The sequence below is a fragment of the Ascaphus truei genome, chromosome 7 (assembly GCF_040206685.1).
Source record: "Ascaphus truei isolate aAscTru1 chromosome 7, aAscTru1.hap1, whole genome shotgun sequence".
NCBI lineage: Eukaryota > Metazoa > Chordata > Amphibia > Anura > Ascaphidae > Ascaphus > Ascaphus truei.
In genome coordinates, this window is record NC_134489.1 from 16,015,304 (window position 1) to 16,033,803 (window position 18,500).

The 18,500-nt window shown below is 44.4% G+C and overlaps 1 protein-coding gene across 2 annotated transcripts in view; it reads right to left on the bottom strand.

Annotated features, from left to right (window-relative positions):
• LOC142498741 (cytochrome P450 2G1-like) overlaps positions 1-18,500 on the bottom strand; it is a 102,201-nt gene that overhangs the window by 36,214 nt on the left and 47,487 nt on the right. For both annotated transcript variants that reach the window (XM_075607080.1, XM_075607081.1), the window contains exons 5-8: positions 15,778-15,954; positions 15,165-15,306; positions 3,513-3,700; positions 330-471 (exon numbers count right to left, since the gene is read on the bottom strand). In XM_075607080.1, the coding sequence (XP_075463195.1) occupies positions 330-471; positions 3,513-3,700; positions 15,165-15,306; positions 15,778-15,954 (649 nt within the window). The remainder of the gene's footprint in view (positions 1-329; positions 472-3,512; positions 3,701-15,164; positions 15,307-15,777; positions 15,955-18,500) is intronic.

The window sequence follows — 18,500 nt, forward strand, 5'->3', positions numbered from 1 at the left end:
GTGTGCGTGTGTGCATGTGTGTGCATGTGTGTGTATGTGTGCATGTGTGTGTGCATGTGTGTTTGTGCATGTGTGTGTATGTGTGTGTGTGTGTGTGTGTGCATGTGTGCGTATGTGCATGTGTGTGTGTGCATGTGTATGTGTGTGTATGTGTGTGTGTGCATGTGTGTGTGTATGTGTGCATGTGTGTGTGTGTGTGTACCAGTGTGGTATTATTACAGTAGATTTAGCATTGCATTTAATGGCATTCCTCATAACTGTACTGTATGTAATGTCCTTAAACAGAATTACCTGACCCCAAGCTGTTCTTATGCAACAAAGTATTTTACCTGTGGAAAATGGCACAAAGGCGTCACTTTTCTTGAAGCAGCCATTGTCATCCAGAAAGTGGCTGGGATTGAATTTTTTAGGAGTGGCAAATTGGCTGGGGTCACAGAGAACAGAGCACAGCAACGGATAGACATCAGTACCCTGTATATGGGTGAGAAATGTATTTAGGGCAGGATTTGTAATATGACACCCCAAGAATTGCCCTTTATATGGCTTGTTTTTTTTTATCCCTAAAGGTAAGGGATTTATACTGTATGTTTAATGGTAATGTTTTCATTATTGAAATGTGTGACAACTGCTAACAGCTATTGTATTACATAATAACACGCAATTGAGTAAACAAATTATACCACTTTTTCTTTCCTATCCATTTTAAAACATGTATATTTCCCTTAAAGTGCATTGCACAGGAATGCAGCAGGGAAAATTTGTAGATCTGAAAGTGCAGAATCACCATAAAGAAAACCTGCAAAGCAATTGAATTGAAGCGCAGAGGAGTCTAATTTAACTGGACAGAATGGGGGCGATTCACAAAGCAGTGATAAGTGGTTAGTGGGCGATAAATGCCCTTATAGCACACTACTGCCTGATCTGTTATTCACAAAAGAGTTAGCAGTGCAATATCACGCTATCTGAAAAAAAAAGTGGCGAGCACATGATGCAGCATCCAATCGGATTGGAGCTGTACCATCTGACCCTAAAATGTGATGTCACAGGCCATATTTAAGGCTTGGACGTCTCCTTTTACCTACAGATGCCGACGAGACAACATCCTGTTGTGGATTTACCACGTGGCTTTGAATTTAAAGAAGAAGATAGAAGATTAAAGAAAAGATACAAATAATTACAGATGAACATAGAAGACTGTGATAGAACATAAAAGAGAGAAGATTTTTTTTTTCCCCCTGATGCTGGTCTTCAAGGTAGATGATGTTGGATTGATTTTGATGACGTCGCCGTACGAGAGCTTGCAGATATGCCGGGATTCTGAGGGTGAAGACTTCTAAAGGTAAGTAAAATATTGAATGTATGAAATTGATTTTTTTTTTACAGGTTTTTTTTATTGTATTTGCTTGCCCATTGACTGAATGTATTAATCTGTGCCCCATTAGGGTACAGATAAACATAGTGACAGCCAATGCATTGTTTGGCAAATGTTTACTTTCTATTGCTTGTTATTTTTTAGATTTCTGTTTATTGTTAGATTAAATTGTTTTGAATTTGGATGGCTTGTTTATAGTACATTTTAGGATTGTTTAGCGTTTTAAATTAATTTGTTTTGTTGGCTACTGGTTTAAATGCATTAATTGTTTTGTTGACTAGTGCTTTTATTTAATTGGTTGGCTAGTGCTTTTACTTATTTAATTGGGGTGTTTAGGTGCTTGTGTATATCTTTTCTTATTGTGTATTTTTGGCCTTCATGCTTTTTAATTAGGGTGATCATTGACTGCAATAGTGGCTTTATGCACATATTATATGGGTAGGATGTACCACTATGCCAATAAATGGGTAGAGGGTGGGTATAGTGGTCCCAGGTGGGTGGTTAGGGATCCTGGGTGATTAGCAGGGGAAGGTGGGTTAACCCCTTAATTGCTATAGTGGTTTTTAACCGCTAAGGTGATTAGTGGCCATTAGATTGTATTTGTTCTTGTATTCTTGCTAGTATTGGAGGATATGGGCCTGCTGTATGATGACGAGGATGCCCTTCATGATGGCAGAGGTAAATTGAACATTTTATTTAAACTTTATTTATGCTGGCTGGCTAATGTTTGATTTTAGAAAGTGCATTTGCCCAATTATCCATATGTGGATAATAGTAATTTTGCCCATTACTGTACTGTATGTGTTGGAGGGGTTGGGGGGGATAGAAGAGGTGGGTATTAGTGTTGTGTTTTAAATTTTTTATTGTGGGTAGCGGGGTGGGTGAAGGGGGTAGTAGCCCCAAGAATGGATGTTTAGGCCTACCGGGTGGTAGCGGGGGGGGTTAACCCCTTCCTTACCTTAGCGATATTAACTGCTACGGTATTTAAATGGTTAAATCTACCCGCAACCCCCCTAAAAGGCCTAAACACCTACCAAGGGCCAAATACCCCCTTCACCCACCCCCACTACTCACAATAAACATGGCACTGGTAGTTAACCCCTTCATTGCCTTAGAAGTCATCCACTAAGGTAATGAAGTTGCCTGTAAATGCATTTTTATTGCATGGGATTTATGACGGGGGCCTCCGGTGCTAATATTAATGTGTATCAGCTCCGGATACCCCCAGCATCAATCCGATGCAGAATAAATGCATTTTTTTTTCTAAGTTCTCTCTCACCGCCTCTGCAGGTTCTCACCAGTCACACACACTTTTCCTGACGTGAAGATTTTGTGAGAAACTCTCTATTCAGAGCCACGATTAGCCTCTATAAACTAAATCGAGGTTCCTAGAATTGCACGTGTTTCAGAACCTGCTGATAACTGCCTAATAGACGGTCATCCGGTGTTATCTTTTTTTTTTGACGTCTGAAATGTGACTATTTATGCCTTTATTGCCCACTTATTGAGGCTTACTGTATACAGTAGCAATAGGCATTTTGGCAGGTAAGTGGCTTATGAATGCTTATAGAATAGGCCCATAGTCGGGTGCAAATGAACTGATTATATCACTGCTTTATCACCGCTTTGGGAATCGCCCCAATGTTTTACTGCCAACAATATAAAGAGGTTAAATAGTAGATATAAGCAAATAATTTCTGTGGATTAGGATCCACCTCGGATCCACTGTTTCCTTTGGTCTGCGGATCAGTCCCAAATTGGGTGATCACCTTTTTTGGATGTTTTTTTATCACTGACAGTCCACATGGCAGATTATTAATCTGTGGTTGGATTGTTCAAAATCTTTACTCAGATCCGCGGGGGGAGAGAGCAGATTTTTAACATTCTCAGTGCGGATTTTTCATAGTGTGGGTGCGGATTTCGGATTCCATTAATTTTAGATTCTTATAAATCCACCCAGATTCTACCTAATGGACAATTCTGATGAATACACTCAGATTTTTTTAGTACCTAATTTGTAGATGGATTTTGGAAGGGGGGGGTGGATTTGGTCTAAAAAAAAGGAAAATCCGGGTAATGGATTTAAACTGGTTCGCTCAACTCTATTAAATAGTGTCAACACAAGCACCAGGACAATTACTTTAGGGATGGTGTATCCTCGGAAATGTGTATCCTTTGTGACTGAATGAGGGACATTCACAGGAAGAACATCACTGAATCTCTGGATCTCATGGATCACGGCGTCTGTATATGGCATCTTTCCACGGTCTTCAATATTCGGGGCACGGTTCTGGCCAATCACACGATCAATTTCCTCGTGCAGTTTTGCTGTCAAAAAAATGAATTTAACGTTCTGATTCAAACAAAACATACACTGATAAAATGTCTGCTCATGGAAGAGAGATCTAAATATCACTACAAAATACCTACAATGAGGATGGTACTACACTGAAAGGATAGTAGCCAAAGAAAACCTAAAAGAAATCCTGACTCAAGATTGTGATAAAGATCACCTTTCACTTTTTGTGGGGAGCAGGGTATAACTCAGTGTTTTTCAATCAGGGTTCCCCGGGCATCCCTAAATGGTTCCTTGAAATTTTCAGGTCGCTTGTATATTGTACTACAGTAAATACAAAATAATTTACAATATGTCACAGGAGACCAGGTACTTTTTACACCATTTATATATTACCAGGATCATTCATTAAGCAGAACAAGATAGTAAACAGATTGTGTTTATTTTGGTAAACCCACGTACAATAAAAGAAATACACAAGGAACTGTTAAAAATACACTTACTGGGAGTCTGGGGGGGAAATGTAGGGTTTCCTAGGTGTAGGGCGCCCGCTTGGATGAGCTTACCCTGACCAGGATATACCCCCGGTTCTCCTGGTCCTCTTTTTGGCTTCAAATCCTAGCAACAAACACTCCGTTCGATTCTGAGAACTAGGGCGCAAAAGACGGGTCTTAAGCTGTGAGGCAAACTTTAAAGGATTCAAAAAACGAAACCGGTTGCTCTGTTATTTCGAACACAGCAATTTTGAAAAGCCTGCCATAGCTTCATCGACTCAGATCATTGGTTGACTTGGATAGACTGGCTCCCTTTCTCAGCCAGCACCTTACATGCACTCTGCTGGGCTATCCCCAGAAAGGAGGGGGAAGGAGCAGCCAATCAGAGCATGGGAATTCCTCCCCATCAGATAATAGAAAGAGGGGCTTGTCCCCGGCTGATGTCAGAGGAGTAGGTGTTCCCAGCAGGCTCAAAAAGCCAGGTGAGTCGGAAATGTGATTTTAGCCAAATGGAGAGCAGACATATGGCTGCATGTTCCTTGGCAAACTCATTGCCACCTGTGGGACCGGCTCCACCAAGTCTGGAAACTACAAAAGGTGTCCCCACGGGGTGCCCTTTGTAGAACGGAACTTGTCATTCGCCCTTTCCTCGCCCACCAAACTTTTTCACACCTCTGAACATCCTCTCCCCTTTGAACAACGGACTCTATGCAGACTTGCTGGCACCTTAACTGGACGCCCGAGCAACCTGCATAGAGCCTTATAAGAAATGTATCAAACATAATAAAACATACTTTAATACATGGGAGACATGGGGAGACTCATGATTGTTAGGGACATAGGACTGGGATATTGGGGCTCGAAAAGCAGGAGTCTGGGGGACGCTGGACAGCCCCAGTGTAATTCTACTCACGTACCAGCCAATAGTGCCGGCACGCCGGGAAGAATAAAGTTAACTCCGGATCCCGAACTCCTGCAGACCAAATAATTGAATTCTTACCCACATATCCCACCTAAAACTTACACACAGTACGTTTCAGGAGTCTGGGACATAGAAAGTGGAAAAGCAGTGGTCACTTGAACTTTTCATGTCAAGATACCTGGCCCCTGGCTTATAGTGCTGGATAGCTGCCAGGGCCCCATAGGACCCAAGGGCAACCAGAGGGCTTAACCTTTATTATGAAGCCTGGATACCCTTGCCCATCACACCTTCCCAATTAAGTTAAAGGCTCTGGGGTGACCACCTCATCCGGCGGTTCTTCAAGCCTGTAAGCTCTGGAGGTACATTGGTCACTTGGGATGTCATATCGGGAGAGTCCATCAGCATTGCCATGTTCACTGCCCTTCTTATGCTAAATTGTAAAGACAAATTCTTGCAAAGCAAGACTCCAGCATAGCAATTTTCCATTCTCCCCCGACACCATCTGTAGCTAACACAGTGTATTTTGATCATGATAACCATGAAAGCCCTGCCATACAGGAAGGGCAGGAGATTCTTGAGTGCCCACACAATTGCAAAGCACTTTTTCAATGGTGACATAAGCCACTTTCCGCAGCAGCAGCTTGCAGCTCAGGTAGACAATTGGGTGTTGTCCCACATCCTCGCCTACCTGGCTCAGTACAGTGCCGACAGCATAGTCTGAGGCATCGGTCAGTATCAGGAATCGCTTGCTGTAGTCGGCTGCTGCCAGGATGAGAGTACTAGCCAGCAGATTTAAGAGCCCGGAATGTATCCTCGCAAGTGGGAGACCTGACAACCAGAACCGAGAGTTTTGAGATAAAGCGCAACGTAAAACTAGCAGCGCTATACAAGAACATTCCATTACAGCTCAACCCCGTTATAGCGCGATCTGCTATAACACGGTTTGAGCATGGACCCCAAACTTAAAAAAAAACCACTGCACACTGCACACACTCACAGCACACTACACACACTCACAGCACACTACACACACTCATAGCACACTGCACACACTCACAGCACACGGCATACACTCACAGCACACGGCACACACTCACAGCACACTGCACACACAGCACTCACACCACACACCCCCCTCCCACTCCTCCTCCCTACCTTTGGTGTCAGCTGCTGAGATCGGAGCGGAGCTGGCATCGGGAGGGGGGGTGTCGGAGCAGAGCTGGCATCGGGAGGGCGGGTGCCGGAGTGGAGCTGGCATCAGGGGGTGGAGGGGTGTTGGAGCGGAGCTGGCATCAAGAAGGGGGGTGTCAGAGTGGAGCTGGCATCGGGAGGGGTGTGTGTCAGAGCGGAGCTGGCTGGGGGGGTTGCTCGGAGCGGATCTGGTGTGGGGGGGTCGGAGCGGAGCTGGCTGGCTGACTGGCAGGGTGGTGGAGCGAAGCTGGCAGGGGGGTTGCTTGGAGCGAGGCTGGCAGGGGGGGTTGTTCGGAGCGTGGCTGGTGGGGAGGGATCGGTGTGGACTACTGGTGGAAGTGAGGCTGCTAGGGGAAGTTATGGTGGCTTCTGGGGGACATGTAAGGCTGGGGGACGTGTAGGGCTGCCGGCCACCTATTCCCTCCCTCCCCCCTCTTCCCGATCAGATTAGCGCGACCCCAGTTATAGCACGGTCGGATCAGGTGGCCCCCGAGGACCACGCTATAATGGGGTTGAGCTGTATTATTATTATGGGTCAAGTCAGACAGGGGTTTGCCAGCACGCTGTACTGGGGGACAAACTTTCTGTAGTGCCAGCAGTGCCTAGAAAAGCCATAACTTGCTTCTTGGTTCGGGGCACTGGCCACTCGATGATTGCCTCTACCTTAGCCAGCTTCGGCTTGAGATGCCCTCCCCTTACAGTACCTCTGCCAACCTGACTAGACACTTGAGTGGTTTGAGTGTCAGCCCTACTTCCTTAATCCTCTTCAGCACCGCTGATTACATGTAATAAATGTGACTCCCAGGAATTACTAAACACAGCAATATCATCCAGGTATGCCCTTGCAAAGCTTTGCATGCCTTCCAGTAACCTATTGACCAGGTGTTGGAAGGTAGCCGGGGCATTCTTCATCCCGAATAGCATAACTAGAAATTCATATAAGCCACTCGGAGTGATGAAAGCTGATTTCTCCTGCGCCTCCTGGGTCAGAGGGATTTGCAAGTACCCCCTGGACAAATCCATGGTAGTTAGGTACCTTGCCCCCACGAGCTCATCTAACAGCTCGTCCATTCAGGGCATGGGATAGGCATCCGACACCGTTTGAGCATTGAACTACCAGTAGTTCATACAGTACAGAACAGAGTGGTCCCATCCTTAAGTACCAGGATCACTGGTAAAGCCCAAGGACTCTGAGACAGTACAAATAACCCTAGGGCTAGCATCTATTCTATCTCCTCTTCAATACTACTCTTTACCTCTGTTGATACCTGGTAGGCATGCTTACGCAGAGGTCGCTGATCCCCGGTGTGGAATGGGTGATCAGTAATATGGGTCCTGCCTGGCTTGTCCGTGAACAGAACCTTGTACTGCTCTAACATAGGCCATGCAAGCTCCCACTGGGGGGCTTTGAACAGGGGACATATCTCTACCTGCTTTACAGTGCCCCCCTTCCAAGATTGCCCTAGGAGATCAGGCAGAGCTTGGCTCGCCGGGTCCCCCATCGGTGGGCTACAGATAGCTCACTCGTAAAACATGCTTTTAACATACTGTATTTATATGTTAGTTCTGTGTCTACCTGTCTCCTCATCTAATTGCACAACATATTTGCACTCGTTCATCTGCCGGAGTACCGTATACGAGCCAGCCCAGGCAGCCATGAGTTGCTCTGCTGAGTGGGCTTCAGAACAAGCACTTGCTGCCAAGAGATGAACACTCTGCTTCTGGCATTTTTGTAATACCAACGCTTTTGATTGGTCTGAGCATCCTTCAGGTTAGCCTCTGCTAACACTATTAGCATCTCTAACCGGTCTCTGAGCTCTACTACATACGGTAGACAGAAGAATCAGTATCAGTAGTCTCCCCTTCCCATCCCTCACGGAACAGGTCAAGCGGTCCACGGACCCTGCGACCAAATAGAAGCTCAAAAGGTGAGAACCCAGTAGATTCTTGCGGTACCTCTCGGTATGCAAACAGCAAGTGCTGTAAATAAATCTCCCAGTCTCTTTTCAGTTTCTACAAAGACTCGCAGCATCTGCTTCAGGGTACCATATAACCGCTCACACAGTCCGTTTGTCTGGGGGTGGTAAGGGGCAGTATGGAGGGCTGTCACAACGCACATAGCCTAGTGACACTGGAGCAATTTAGACATGAATTGTGCCCCTTGAGCATTTAGGATCTCATTAGGGAACCCTACTCTTGTAAAAATCCCTATTAAAGCTTCTGCTTCCTTCCTAGACTCAATGGATGAAAGTGCCACAGCCTCAGGTTACCTGCTCACAAAATCAACCACCGTGAGGATGTAGCACTTCCCCGTCCAGGTAGGGACCAGAAGGCTTCCCACTATGTCAACTGTTACCCTCTGGAAAGGCTCACCAATCACCAGGAGTGGCTTCAGGGGGATGTTCACATGGTCGTCCAACTTGCCTATTCCCTGGCAGGCATCACAGGAGTGTCAAAAATCTGCCACTTGCGTAGATGCCCCTGGCAGTAAAATGTTGCAATAGCAGGGTTTCTGGTGCGGGTGACCCACTGATGTCCTGCTAGTGGGATGGAATGGGCTACAGTATCTGCAACAACTGCTGCCTATACTGCCTGGCTACCACTAGCTGTCTCCTACTGGTCCATACCCTGTTTGGAGCATCAGGGGCATGATCTCTATAAAGGAGACCATGGTGCCAGAGATAACGATCCAACCCACTCTCAGAGACAGACTCAGATGCCCGAAGCCTCATGCTCTCTAAGCTGGAGTTGGACCACACTGCTTCGCTGTACCTGGCACCCAGCTACAGCCACTCATCATTAGTCACTAATGTCATGGGAGAGGGGGTTTGGCCCGGTATTAAAGGGGTAACACCCCATTTGGCCACCCCCTGCTCTCACCTGGGGGCATGGGGTTAACTGGAATGATGTCCAGTACTGTAGTTATGCCCCTGCTTCAGCACCAACTGTGTTTCCCCCTGTGAATATGAAAAATAGAACACAAAAGTGCACCAAGGGTCAAGATTTAATAAAACAATGTAGTAAAATAACACTGCTTCGTCACCTGACAGTATCGTGTGAAACGCGTTGCGGAGCTCACACATTGCTACTGGTATACAGTTTATTGGTGGATGAAGCCCCAGCATTCCTACAAACAGCCAGAGACTCTTTCGGTTGCCTGAATGAGTTTCATTCTGGAGAACCGGCGATTGTGGTGGGCTACTATACACGGGTCCTGCGAGAAGCCGCAACCCGGAAGTGACAACAACGTGGTGCCGAGCAAGCCAGCCCCAGCGCGCGGGACTGATCTGTAAGCCTCAGCACCTACCCCCTGCGCCTAGGATTCAACCAGGACTGTTGCCCATGCACTGCTCTACTGGACTTATATATCCTTATATGTAAGTTTTTACTTGTTATTTTACTACATTGTTTTATTAAATCTTGACCCTTGGTGCGCTTTTGTGTTCTATTTTTCATTGACACCTGACATTTGGAGCCATCCTACGGCGGTATCGGTGGAGGAGGGGTGCCTTCACATCACATCAGTTGCAAGAGGGGAGAGTTGATCTATTTCAAGATCTTGCTAGGAAGCGCGGTTTGAATTTACCCCCCTGTGAATATGTATTTTTCCCATTCCAGTGTCTGCACCAACACTTACACTGGGATCTATGCGGGAGGGAAAGGGTTAATGTTAATTTTGTGTTTATGGCCCTTTGTCCCTTTTCCCGCCTTTGCAGGCTCCATTTTGCAGTCTCTCCATAGGTCGCCATTACAGTCCATGTAACCCTATGGAGATTCCAGCGATTTAGGCCTGATATCGTAGAAGACCTGCAGGTGGCGCTTGAGAGGAGGAGCGGCGGTTCCCCATTAAAAGTGAATGGAGAAATGCAGTTCAATGGGGATTCCTGGAAGCCGACCTCCGGAGACGAGCATGTTAATGTTCAGGAGGGCGACCCTTTGTCTACAACAGCCCCCCTTATCAAAGACTTGACCACTCTGATTGTGTACAATAGGACGGAGAAACACAGAGCCTGAGTGGTCTGTAAGTGCCATAATTCACACTTACAGGCAAAAGGGTTTCCTGACCAGATACAAGTCTGGTAGACTTTCAGGCGCCCAATGTTAGGGTATGGGGCTGAAACTCCATATAAACGAGTGTAAGCCCTATACCCAGTGTCTTTCGTGATGTCTTCATTTGTTTCCTGTATTGCTGAATGAATTGCCAATCCTGTACCTGATTGCTTCATGGTCCAAGTCATAAGTAAGTGTCCATATTTTGTCTGTTATTTGTACCATCTTGTGTGTTCTCCTTCTTTAAGGAATAAACTACATTTATTATATCTAAGTCATGTTCAATTCAACCCAGATATTTTGTGTATATTATAACCTATCACTAGCTACCGTGACAACTAAGTCAGGGGAAGGGGAAACAGGTACGTTGCCAGGGATGTCAAGACACATACAGACCTGAGGCTTTCCTGCCTGATCTCCATAGGGACCTCAGGATTCGGTGGTCCCAAATCCAGGGGGACCAAAGGCACCCCTGCCTGGGCAAATGCCTGACTTTGGCTCCTGGTGACCGCTGTTACCGGAGCATCTTCATTCACGAAAGAGCAGATGGTGTCCTAGGTCGTTAACGAGTAGCATCTCAGTATCCAACCCTGGCAAGACACCCACATCCCTCACTCCAACCAGCACGCCAGTCATGGAACACACGGGAGACCTGGATTGGCCTAGGTCCCCTGTCTGGTATAGTAACCTGAATCCCGAGTCCAAGGAGCAGATCCCCTGGGCTAACCCTATCAGGTTGCATCCGAGCACCTTGGGAAGCAGCGATCAGCTGTACTTTCTGCTCAAAAGTGGCCCGACAGCCATGGCTGTAATGTGAGCAGTCAGATCCGCAACAGGGACAGCAGTAGCCACCGGGGCTACTGCAAGTAGGACCACAGGCTCATCCTCGCCCTCACTCCCCTGCTCTGTTTCCTCTGCAATCTCCTTGATATCCAGGGTTACATCCTGGGCTGGATTAGCCATGGTTGCCTAAATAGACATAGGGCAAGCCAGCTCGGCAACGTGGTGCTCCAGATCCTCCTCGAGTTGTGTCTTAGCCCGACCGGTTGGTAGTCCATAGCTCTCACATGAGTCACGATTCTCAGGCGATCTCAGGACAGAAACCGTCCTGACAGCGGAGATATCTTTGCCTTTGGGCACTTAGCTTCAGTGACAAAGAAAAGCCTACTTTCTCCTGCCTTATGTAAATCGTGCATACGTGTACAACTTGGTTTGGGAGCTCACAATCTATGAGCTCCACTTTGTACTATAAATCCCCGCAGGAATTTATAGTCCAAAGCCGAATGATCCCACTTCTACCACCAGAAAAAAAACTGTCACGGGAGACCGGGTACATGTGTTTATTTGCTAAACCCACGTACAACAAGAAGAAATACACAAGGAACAGTTAAAAACACACATACTGGAGGTCTGGGGAAAAAAAATCTAGGCTTTCCTAGGTGTAAAGCACCCGCTTGGATGAGCTTCCCCTGACCGGGTTATACCCCTGGTTCTCCTGGCCCTCCTTTGGCTTCAATTCCTAGCCGTGTCTGCTCCGTTCAATTCTGAAAACTCCTTGGGCGCAAAAGACTGGACTTAGTCTTTGAGGCAAATTTTTCAAGCTTCAAAACAAAGCTTGTTGCTCTGTTATTTCGAACAGAGAAACGTTGAAAAGCCTGCCTTAACTTCATTGACTCAGATCATTGGTTGACTTGGATGGACTGGCTCCCTCTCTCGGTCAGCACCTTCCATTCACTCCACTGGGCTATCCCCAGAATGGAGGGGGGGAAAGCAGCCAATCGGAGCATGGGAATTCCTCCCTGTCAGCCAATAGAAAGAGGGGCTCATCCCCAGCTGACATCAGAGGAGTCAACATACACAGCAGTCTCAAAAAGGCAGGTGACGGGAAGTATGATCTTAGCCAAAGGGTGAGCAGACTCTATAGCTGCATCATCCCTGGAAAACTCATTGCAGCCTGCGGGCCTGGTCCACCAAGTCTGGAAACTACAAAAGCTGTCCACACGGTGTGCCCTTTGTAGTCCAGACCTTGCCATTCGCCCTTGCCTCGCCCACCAAACTTTTTCACACCTCTGGAAATCCTCACCCCTTTGAACTACGGACTCTATGCAGACTTTCTGGCACCTTAACTGGATGCCCGAGCAACCTGCATAGAGCCTTATAAGAAATGTTTCAAACATAATAAAACATACTTTAATACATGGGGGACACTCATGACTGTAAGGACCTTAGGACTGGGATATCAGGGCTCGAAAAGCAGGTGTCTGCGGGACGCTGGACAGTCCTGGTGTAACTCTACTTGTGAACCGGCAAATAGTGCCTGCATGCAGTGTAGAATGAACGTACTACCGGTTGCTCTGGACCCCGAACTCCTGCAAACAAAAGAATTCCATTCTTACCCGAATAACCCACCTAAAAAACTTACACACAGCAAGTCTCATGAGTCTGGGGTAAAGGGAACATGGAAATTGGAATGCAGGGCTCACTTGAACTTTCATGTCAAGATACCTGGCCCCTGACTTATAGTGCTGGACAGCTGCCAGGGACCCACGGGACCCAAGGGCAACCAGAGGGCTTAACCTTTATTATGAAGCCTTGTTATTCTTGCCCGTCACACAATGCATCTGATCTCAGACACGCTATTAGAGAGGCTGGGGTTCCGTAGAATTTCACATAGGTCTCCTTGACCAAAAAAAAAGGTTGGAAACCACTGGTATAACTGTTGAAAGGATTTATGTTGTCATTCTGTTAGGAAACATTTTCATTTCCATAATAAGATTGTACACAGAAGAAGAAGCAGTTGTAATGAATTGGACCAGGAGTAGTGTACATTGGTTGCAGGGTTTGACACCTTTTCATTATTTAACAAGTTTTGAATTGAGCTACATAGTTACATAGTAGATGAGGTTGAAAAAAGACGTAGGTCCATTAAGTTCAACCTATGCTAAATTTAGACAACAGATACTTTATCATATATCTATACTTACTTATTGATCCAGAGGAAGGCAAACAAAAAACCCCATTAAGGGGAAAAATTAATTCCTTCCTGACTCCAAGAATTGGCAATCGGATTAATCGCTGGATCAACATCCTTCCCATGTATACTTATTTGGTATATCCCTGTATACCTTTCCCATCTAAAAAGATGTCCAACCTTTTTTTGAACAAATCTATTGTATCTGCCATCACAGTCTCCATGGGTAATGAATTCCACATTTTAACTGCCCTTACTGTAAAGAACCCTTTCCTTTGCTGCTGGTGAAATTTCCTTTTCTTCAACCTTAAGAAATGGCCCCGAGTCCTTTGTACTGCCCGTGGGATGATTAGTTCTTTTGAAAGCTCTTTGTATTGTCCCTGAATATATTTGTATATAGTTATCATATCCCCTCTTAGACGCCTCTTTTCTAATGTAAATAAATCTAATTTAGCTAGCCTCTCCTCATAAGTTAGAATGTCCATCCCCTTTATTAATTTGGTGGCTCTTCTCTGCACTCTCTCTAGTTCCATAATGTATTTTCTTAGGATTGGTGCCCAAAATTGTACTCCATATTCAAGGTGCGGTCTTACTAATGCTTTGTAAAGGGGCATAATTATGTTTACTTCCCTTCCATCCATTTCCCGTTTGATGCAAGATAAGATCTTGTTTGCCTTTGCAGCTATTGCATGACATTGGGCACTATTTCTAAGCCTGCTGTCTACAAGCAATCCTAAATCCTTCTCCATCAAGGATTCCCCCAATATATCTCCATTTAATTTGTAAGTCGCCTTTTTATTCTTGCATCCCAAATGCATAACCTTACATTTATCTATATTAAACCTCATCTGCCTTTTACCTGCCCACGTTTCCAGTCTCTCCAAGTCCTTCTGAAGAGAAATTACATCCTGCTCTGATTCTATTACCTTACTCAATTTAGTATCATCAGCAAAGATGGAGACTTTGCTCTCGATCCCAACCTCAAGGTCATTAATAAACAAGTTAAAAAGCAGGGGTCCCAGTACCGATCCCTGACATACTCCACTCACGACTTTAGCCCAACCTGAAAAAGTTCCATTTATGACAACCCTCTGTTGTCTGTCCTTTAACCAGTTTTCAATCCAGGTGCATATATTATTACTGAGTCCAATTTTCTTTATTTTGTACACCAACCTCTTGTGTGAAACCGTATCAAAACCCTTTGCAAAATCTAAGTAGACCACATCCACTGCATCACCCTGGTCTAAATTCCAACTTACCTCCTCAAAGAAACAAATAAGGTTAGTTTGGCAAGATCTATCCTTCATAAATCCATGCTGACTATTACTAATAATTTTGTTTTCCATTAGGTATTCCTGAATATTATCCCGTATTAAACCTTCAAGTAGTTTCCCTACTATTGAAGTCAGGCTTACAGGTCTGTAATTTCCCGGTTGTGATCTAGCTCCCTTTTTAAATATAGGCACCACATCTGCTTTACATCTGCATACAATTTTACCAGACCTCACTCTTCAGCAGGTCTACTATGCTATCATTCTATACATACAGTTGTAGAAGACTTGTTTGTTCCCTTTTGGTGGGCATATGGAGAGGTACAGCAATAGTATTTTTTACGTGCATAGGATAAAAGAGTTGGGTTAATATTTTACTGTGTTCCAGTGTCACCATATACTTGTGAAGAGCTCAACAGTTTGTTACACTGATTTAAAACCTCTGAGTTTGCTCATGCTCCATTAGTAGTAGTTGTATGATTAGACCACAAATGTTGTTACGCTCTTGGTACTTGTAAGGCTGCAATAAAGGCAGAGTTATGGTAAAAGACTTGAGAAGCATTCTACTGTCTCTACATTTTTTTTTACACACTATACCTTGTATCTCAGGGTATTTTAGAAGGATGAGGAACCCATGTCTCAAGGTGCTGCTGACTGTCTCAGTCCCAGCAAAGAATAAGTTGTGAACCGACATTAGCAGGTTCTTCATGGTGAATTCAGAAGTTGAATTCTGTTTGTCCTGAGAACACAATATAAAATCAATTGATAGGTTAACTAAATAATCGAAAAAATTATAGAACCGTCATTCTCATGAAGATGGTGAGAAATATACTATAGGAAACACTACCAAATAATCAGATATATAAAAATTTTTAGTTTTGTTTCAAACAAAATAGTATTACAGTATATACTTTACATAACAATCTATGCATCATGATTTAATGTGTAATCTTGTATTTGTAAAGCACTTTAAATAACATTGAAAAATTCACAGCTTGTACTGTACATTCAAAATTAAGAAAATCAACAAACCTACTCAATGTAGCTATTCTGTCTTTATGGGTTCATCAGTTTGAACCGGACCACATATTCTGTATTGTCTTTATTTTAAATGCATGATGTACTGTATACTGTACTGTACAAAAGGGTATGATTAGTGAGAAGATAACATGTGTGAGGATGAGAGGCACATTGTTCAAGTTATAAATACCTGTTGCATTTTTATGAGGAAGCAGTCAATGAAGTCTCTGGGTGAGTTGTGATCCAACGTGTCCTGGTTCACCTTCACTGTTTCAGAAATAAACTCAAGCAGGTTTCTTAAGAGTTTATCTATTTTCTGATGAGGTCCTGGGACATGGTTTATTATCGACGGCATCATGTCTTGCAGCTGATAAAGTCAACAATGATGGGTTATTCAAACAGTATACAAGTAATTAGGTCATGTATTCTGTGATACATGTGGTTTTAAATGTACACATAGTAATTTAAAAGGAATAATTAATGCTATGGCGCTAGAGAAAAACTAAAACAGACACAGTGGAAAATTTGCTTCTCCAAGTCACGGTATCACTTTATCATGCTGTTGGTTAGATGCCGCAACTCTCTGTCTTTTTGCCACTGTGTTATTATGAAAAGTTCATTAAATTGGCTTTACTGTTTTGTTCTACATCCTGTTAAAAAAGTAATTCCTGGGTTGATACTGTACATGTTTTGCCAACATAGCTAAAACTTTAATAGAACCGCCTCAGATATTGTACATCCAGACAGAATTTCACTGTTCAGAAAGTTAATTGTCATGATTTAGGCTGCTAAGTCTTTTTTTTTCATGTATATCATTATATAGCATGCCAACCATGTAAGGTCTGCTCTTCATAGTAAATACGATATAAAATAAGTAAACCTTGGGAGAAGGAATACCTTGCTCTAGAGAGCTTCCAATCTTAGGGCCATATATGACATGCTGGTAAGAGGCAGCTTTTGCAGTTTTAGTACAACAATTTAAAAAAAACTGCCAAGGTCTCTTCTCTTAATTCTACCTGTATATAGAGTGAAGTGAAATCTCAAGCGGCTTTATAAAAAAATGACACTGGATTTTAAGCCAAATAGCAAATGGTAACAGTAATGGCAAGTCCTAACTTGTAATACATTTTTACATTTATTACAAGCTGAAATCTTCCTGTTTGTCTCTTTATTTTTCATGAACAAAGACTATATGGCGTGCAAACTTATAGGCGACTTAGGGGCCAATTCACAAAGCTGTGATAAAATCAGTGCATTGGCGCCCGACTTTGGGCCTCGTACACTAAAGTCTGATAGAAAACAAATCGGCAGGGATTTTAAATCTCCATTTTTGACAGTGTTGCTATCACGGTATGCAGAAAGCCTCGAATTAAAGTGATAGCAACATTTGCAAAAATGGCGAGTAGCCGGCGGCGTGGTGATCGGCCCTTTGAAAAGGGCTCACCCGGTAAGTTCTTACTGCTGCAGAGAGAGAGTCACCTCTCTCTCCTCAAATCTCGACCGAATTTATTTATTTTTAAATGTTATAACTAGTGTAGATGAGCAGGGGGTCTCCGGAGCAGAACCGTGTTGATTTGAGGTTCGGTGACCCCCTGCTTCCCGAGATACAGACCCCTTTATGGGGTGCCCGTATCGCCTATGCATTTAAATCTCACCGTCATGTGACGCGGGACATTTACATGCATAGGAGATACTGGCACCCCATAACGGGGCTTGTATCTCGGGAAGCAGGGGGTCCCCGGACCTCAAATCAACAAGGATCTGCTCCAGAGACCCCCTGCAACAATACACTCATATTAAATTTTTTATTCACATACGTAATAACCATCAATACACAACCCACCCCCTATGCCTCCACATAAAACCATTATTTATTTATTTTAACAAAGGATTGATAACATAGGCCGGCGGGTGTTCCAAGGTGGTCCCCACTGGTGCCTGGTTGTCCTCAGGTGCACCCAGTGGGTGTCTGTGGGCCCTTGGGTGGTCTCTGCAAGTGTCCGTGGGCCTCTAGGTTGTCCCCGCGGGTATCCGGGGGCCCCTATGGGAGTCTGGGGGCCCTCGGAGGGTTCCAACGTGTGTCTGAGGGCCCCACAGGGGTCCCCAGGTTGTCCACATGGGCATCTAGGGGTCCTTGGGTGGTCCCCGCTGGCCTTCAGTACCAAACCTGTTGTAAAATAAATAAAGATGGCCTACATTTCAATAAATACAGCTCCCCCTCCCCCCACCACCAAACACATACAGTACAATAATGGGCAAACTAATCATTATCCAGATATGGATAACAGCTCATTTTCCCATTATTAAAGAAAATATTAGCCAGGCAGCAGAAATACAGTAAATAAAAACCGTTCTACTTACCCCTGCTCTTATGACAGGCATCCTCGTCAGCATACTGCAGGGCCATGTCCTCCATTGCCAGGAAGCATACATGCAAAAATACAATCTAATGGTCCATAACCCCTTAATCATTTTAGCGGTTAATAACCACTATAGTAATTAAGGGGTTAATCCCATCCCCCGCTCTCTACCTGGGAGGCCTAAGCACCACCTAGAGCCCACTATACCCACCCTGTACCCATTGATTGGTATAGTGGTACGTCATACCCATATAATATTGGCATGATAAGCCACTATAGCAGTCAATGGGTACCCTAATACAAATACATGAAGGCCCAAAATACACATCAATAAAACATACACAAGCAGCTAAACACCACCATTCAATAAATAAAAACAGTAGACTACAAATGAATTAAATACAAACACTAGCCAACCAATTAAATAAAACCACTAACCAATAAAACAATGATATCATTTTAACCAGGACCCAACAAAGCAATTCATTAATAAAACCACTATCCAACACATCAATTCAAATCAGGAGCCAACAAAACAAATAATTAATTTAAA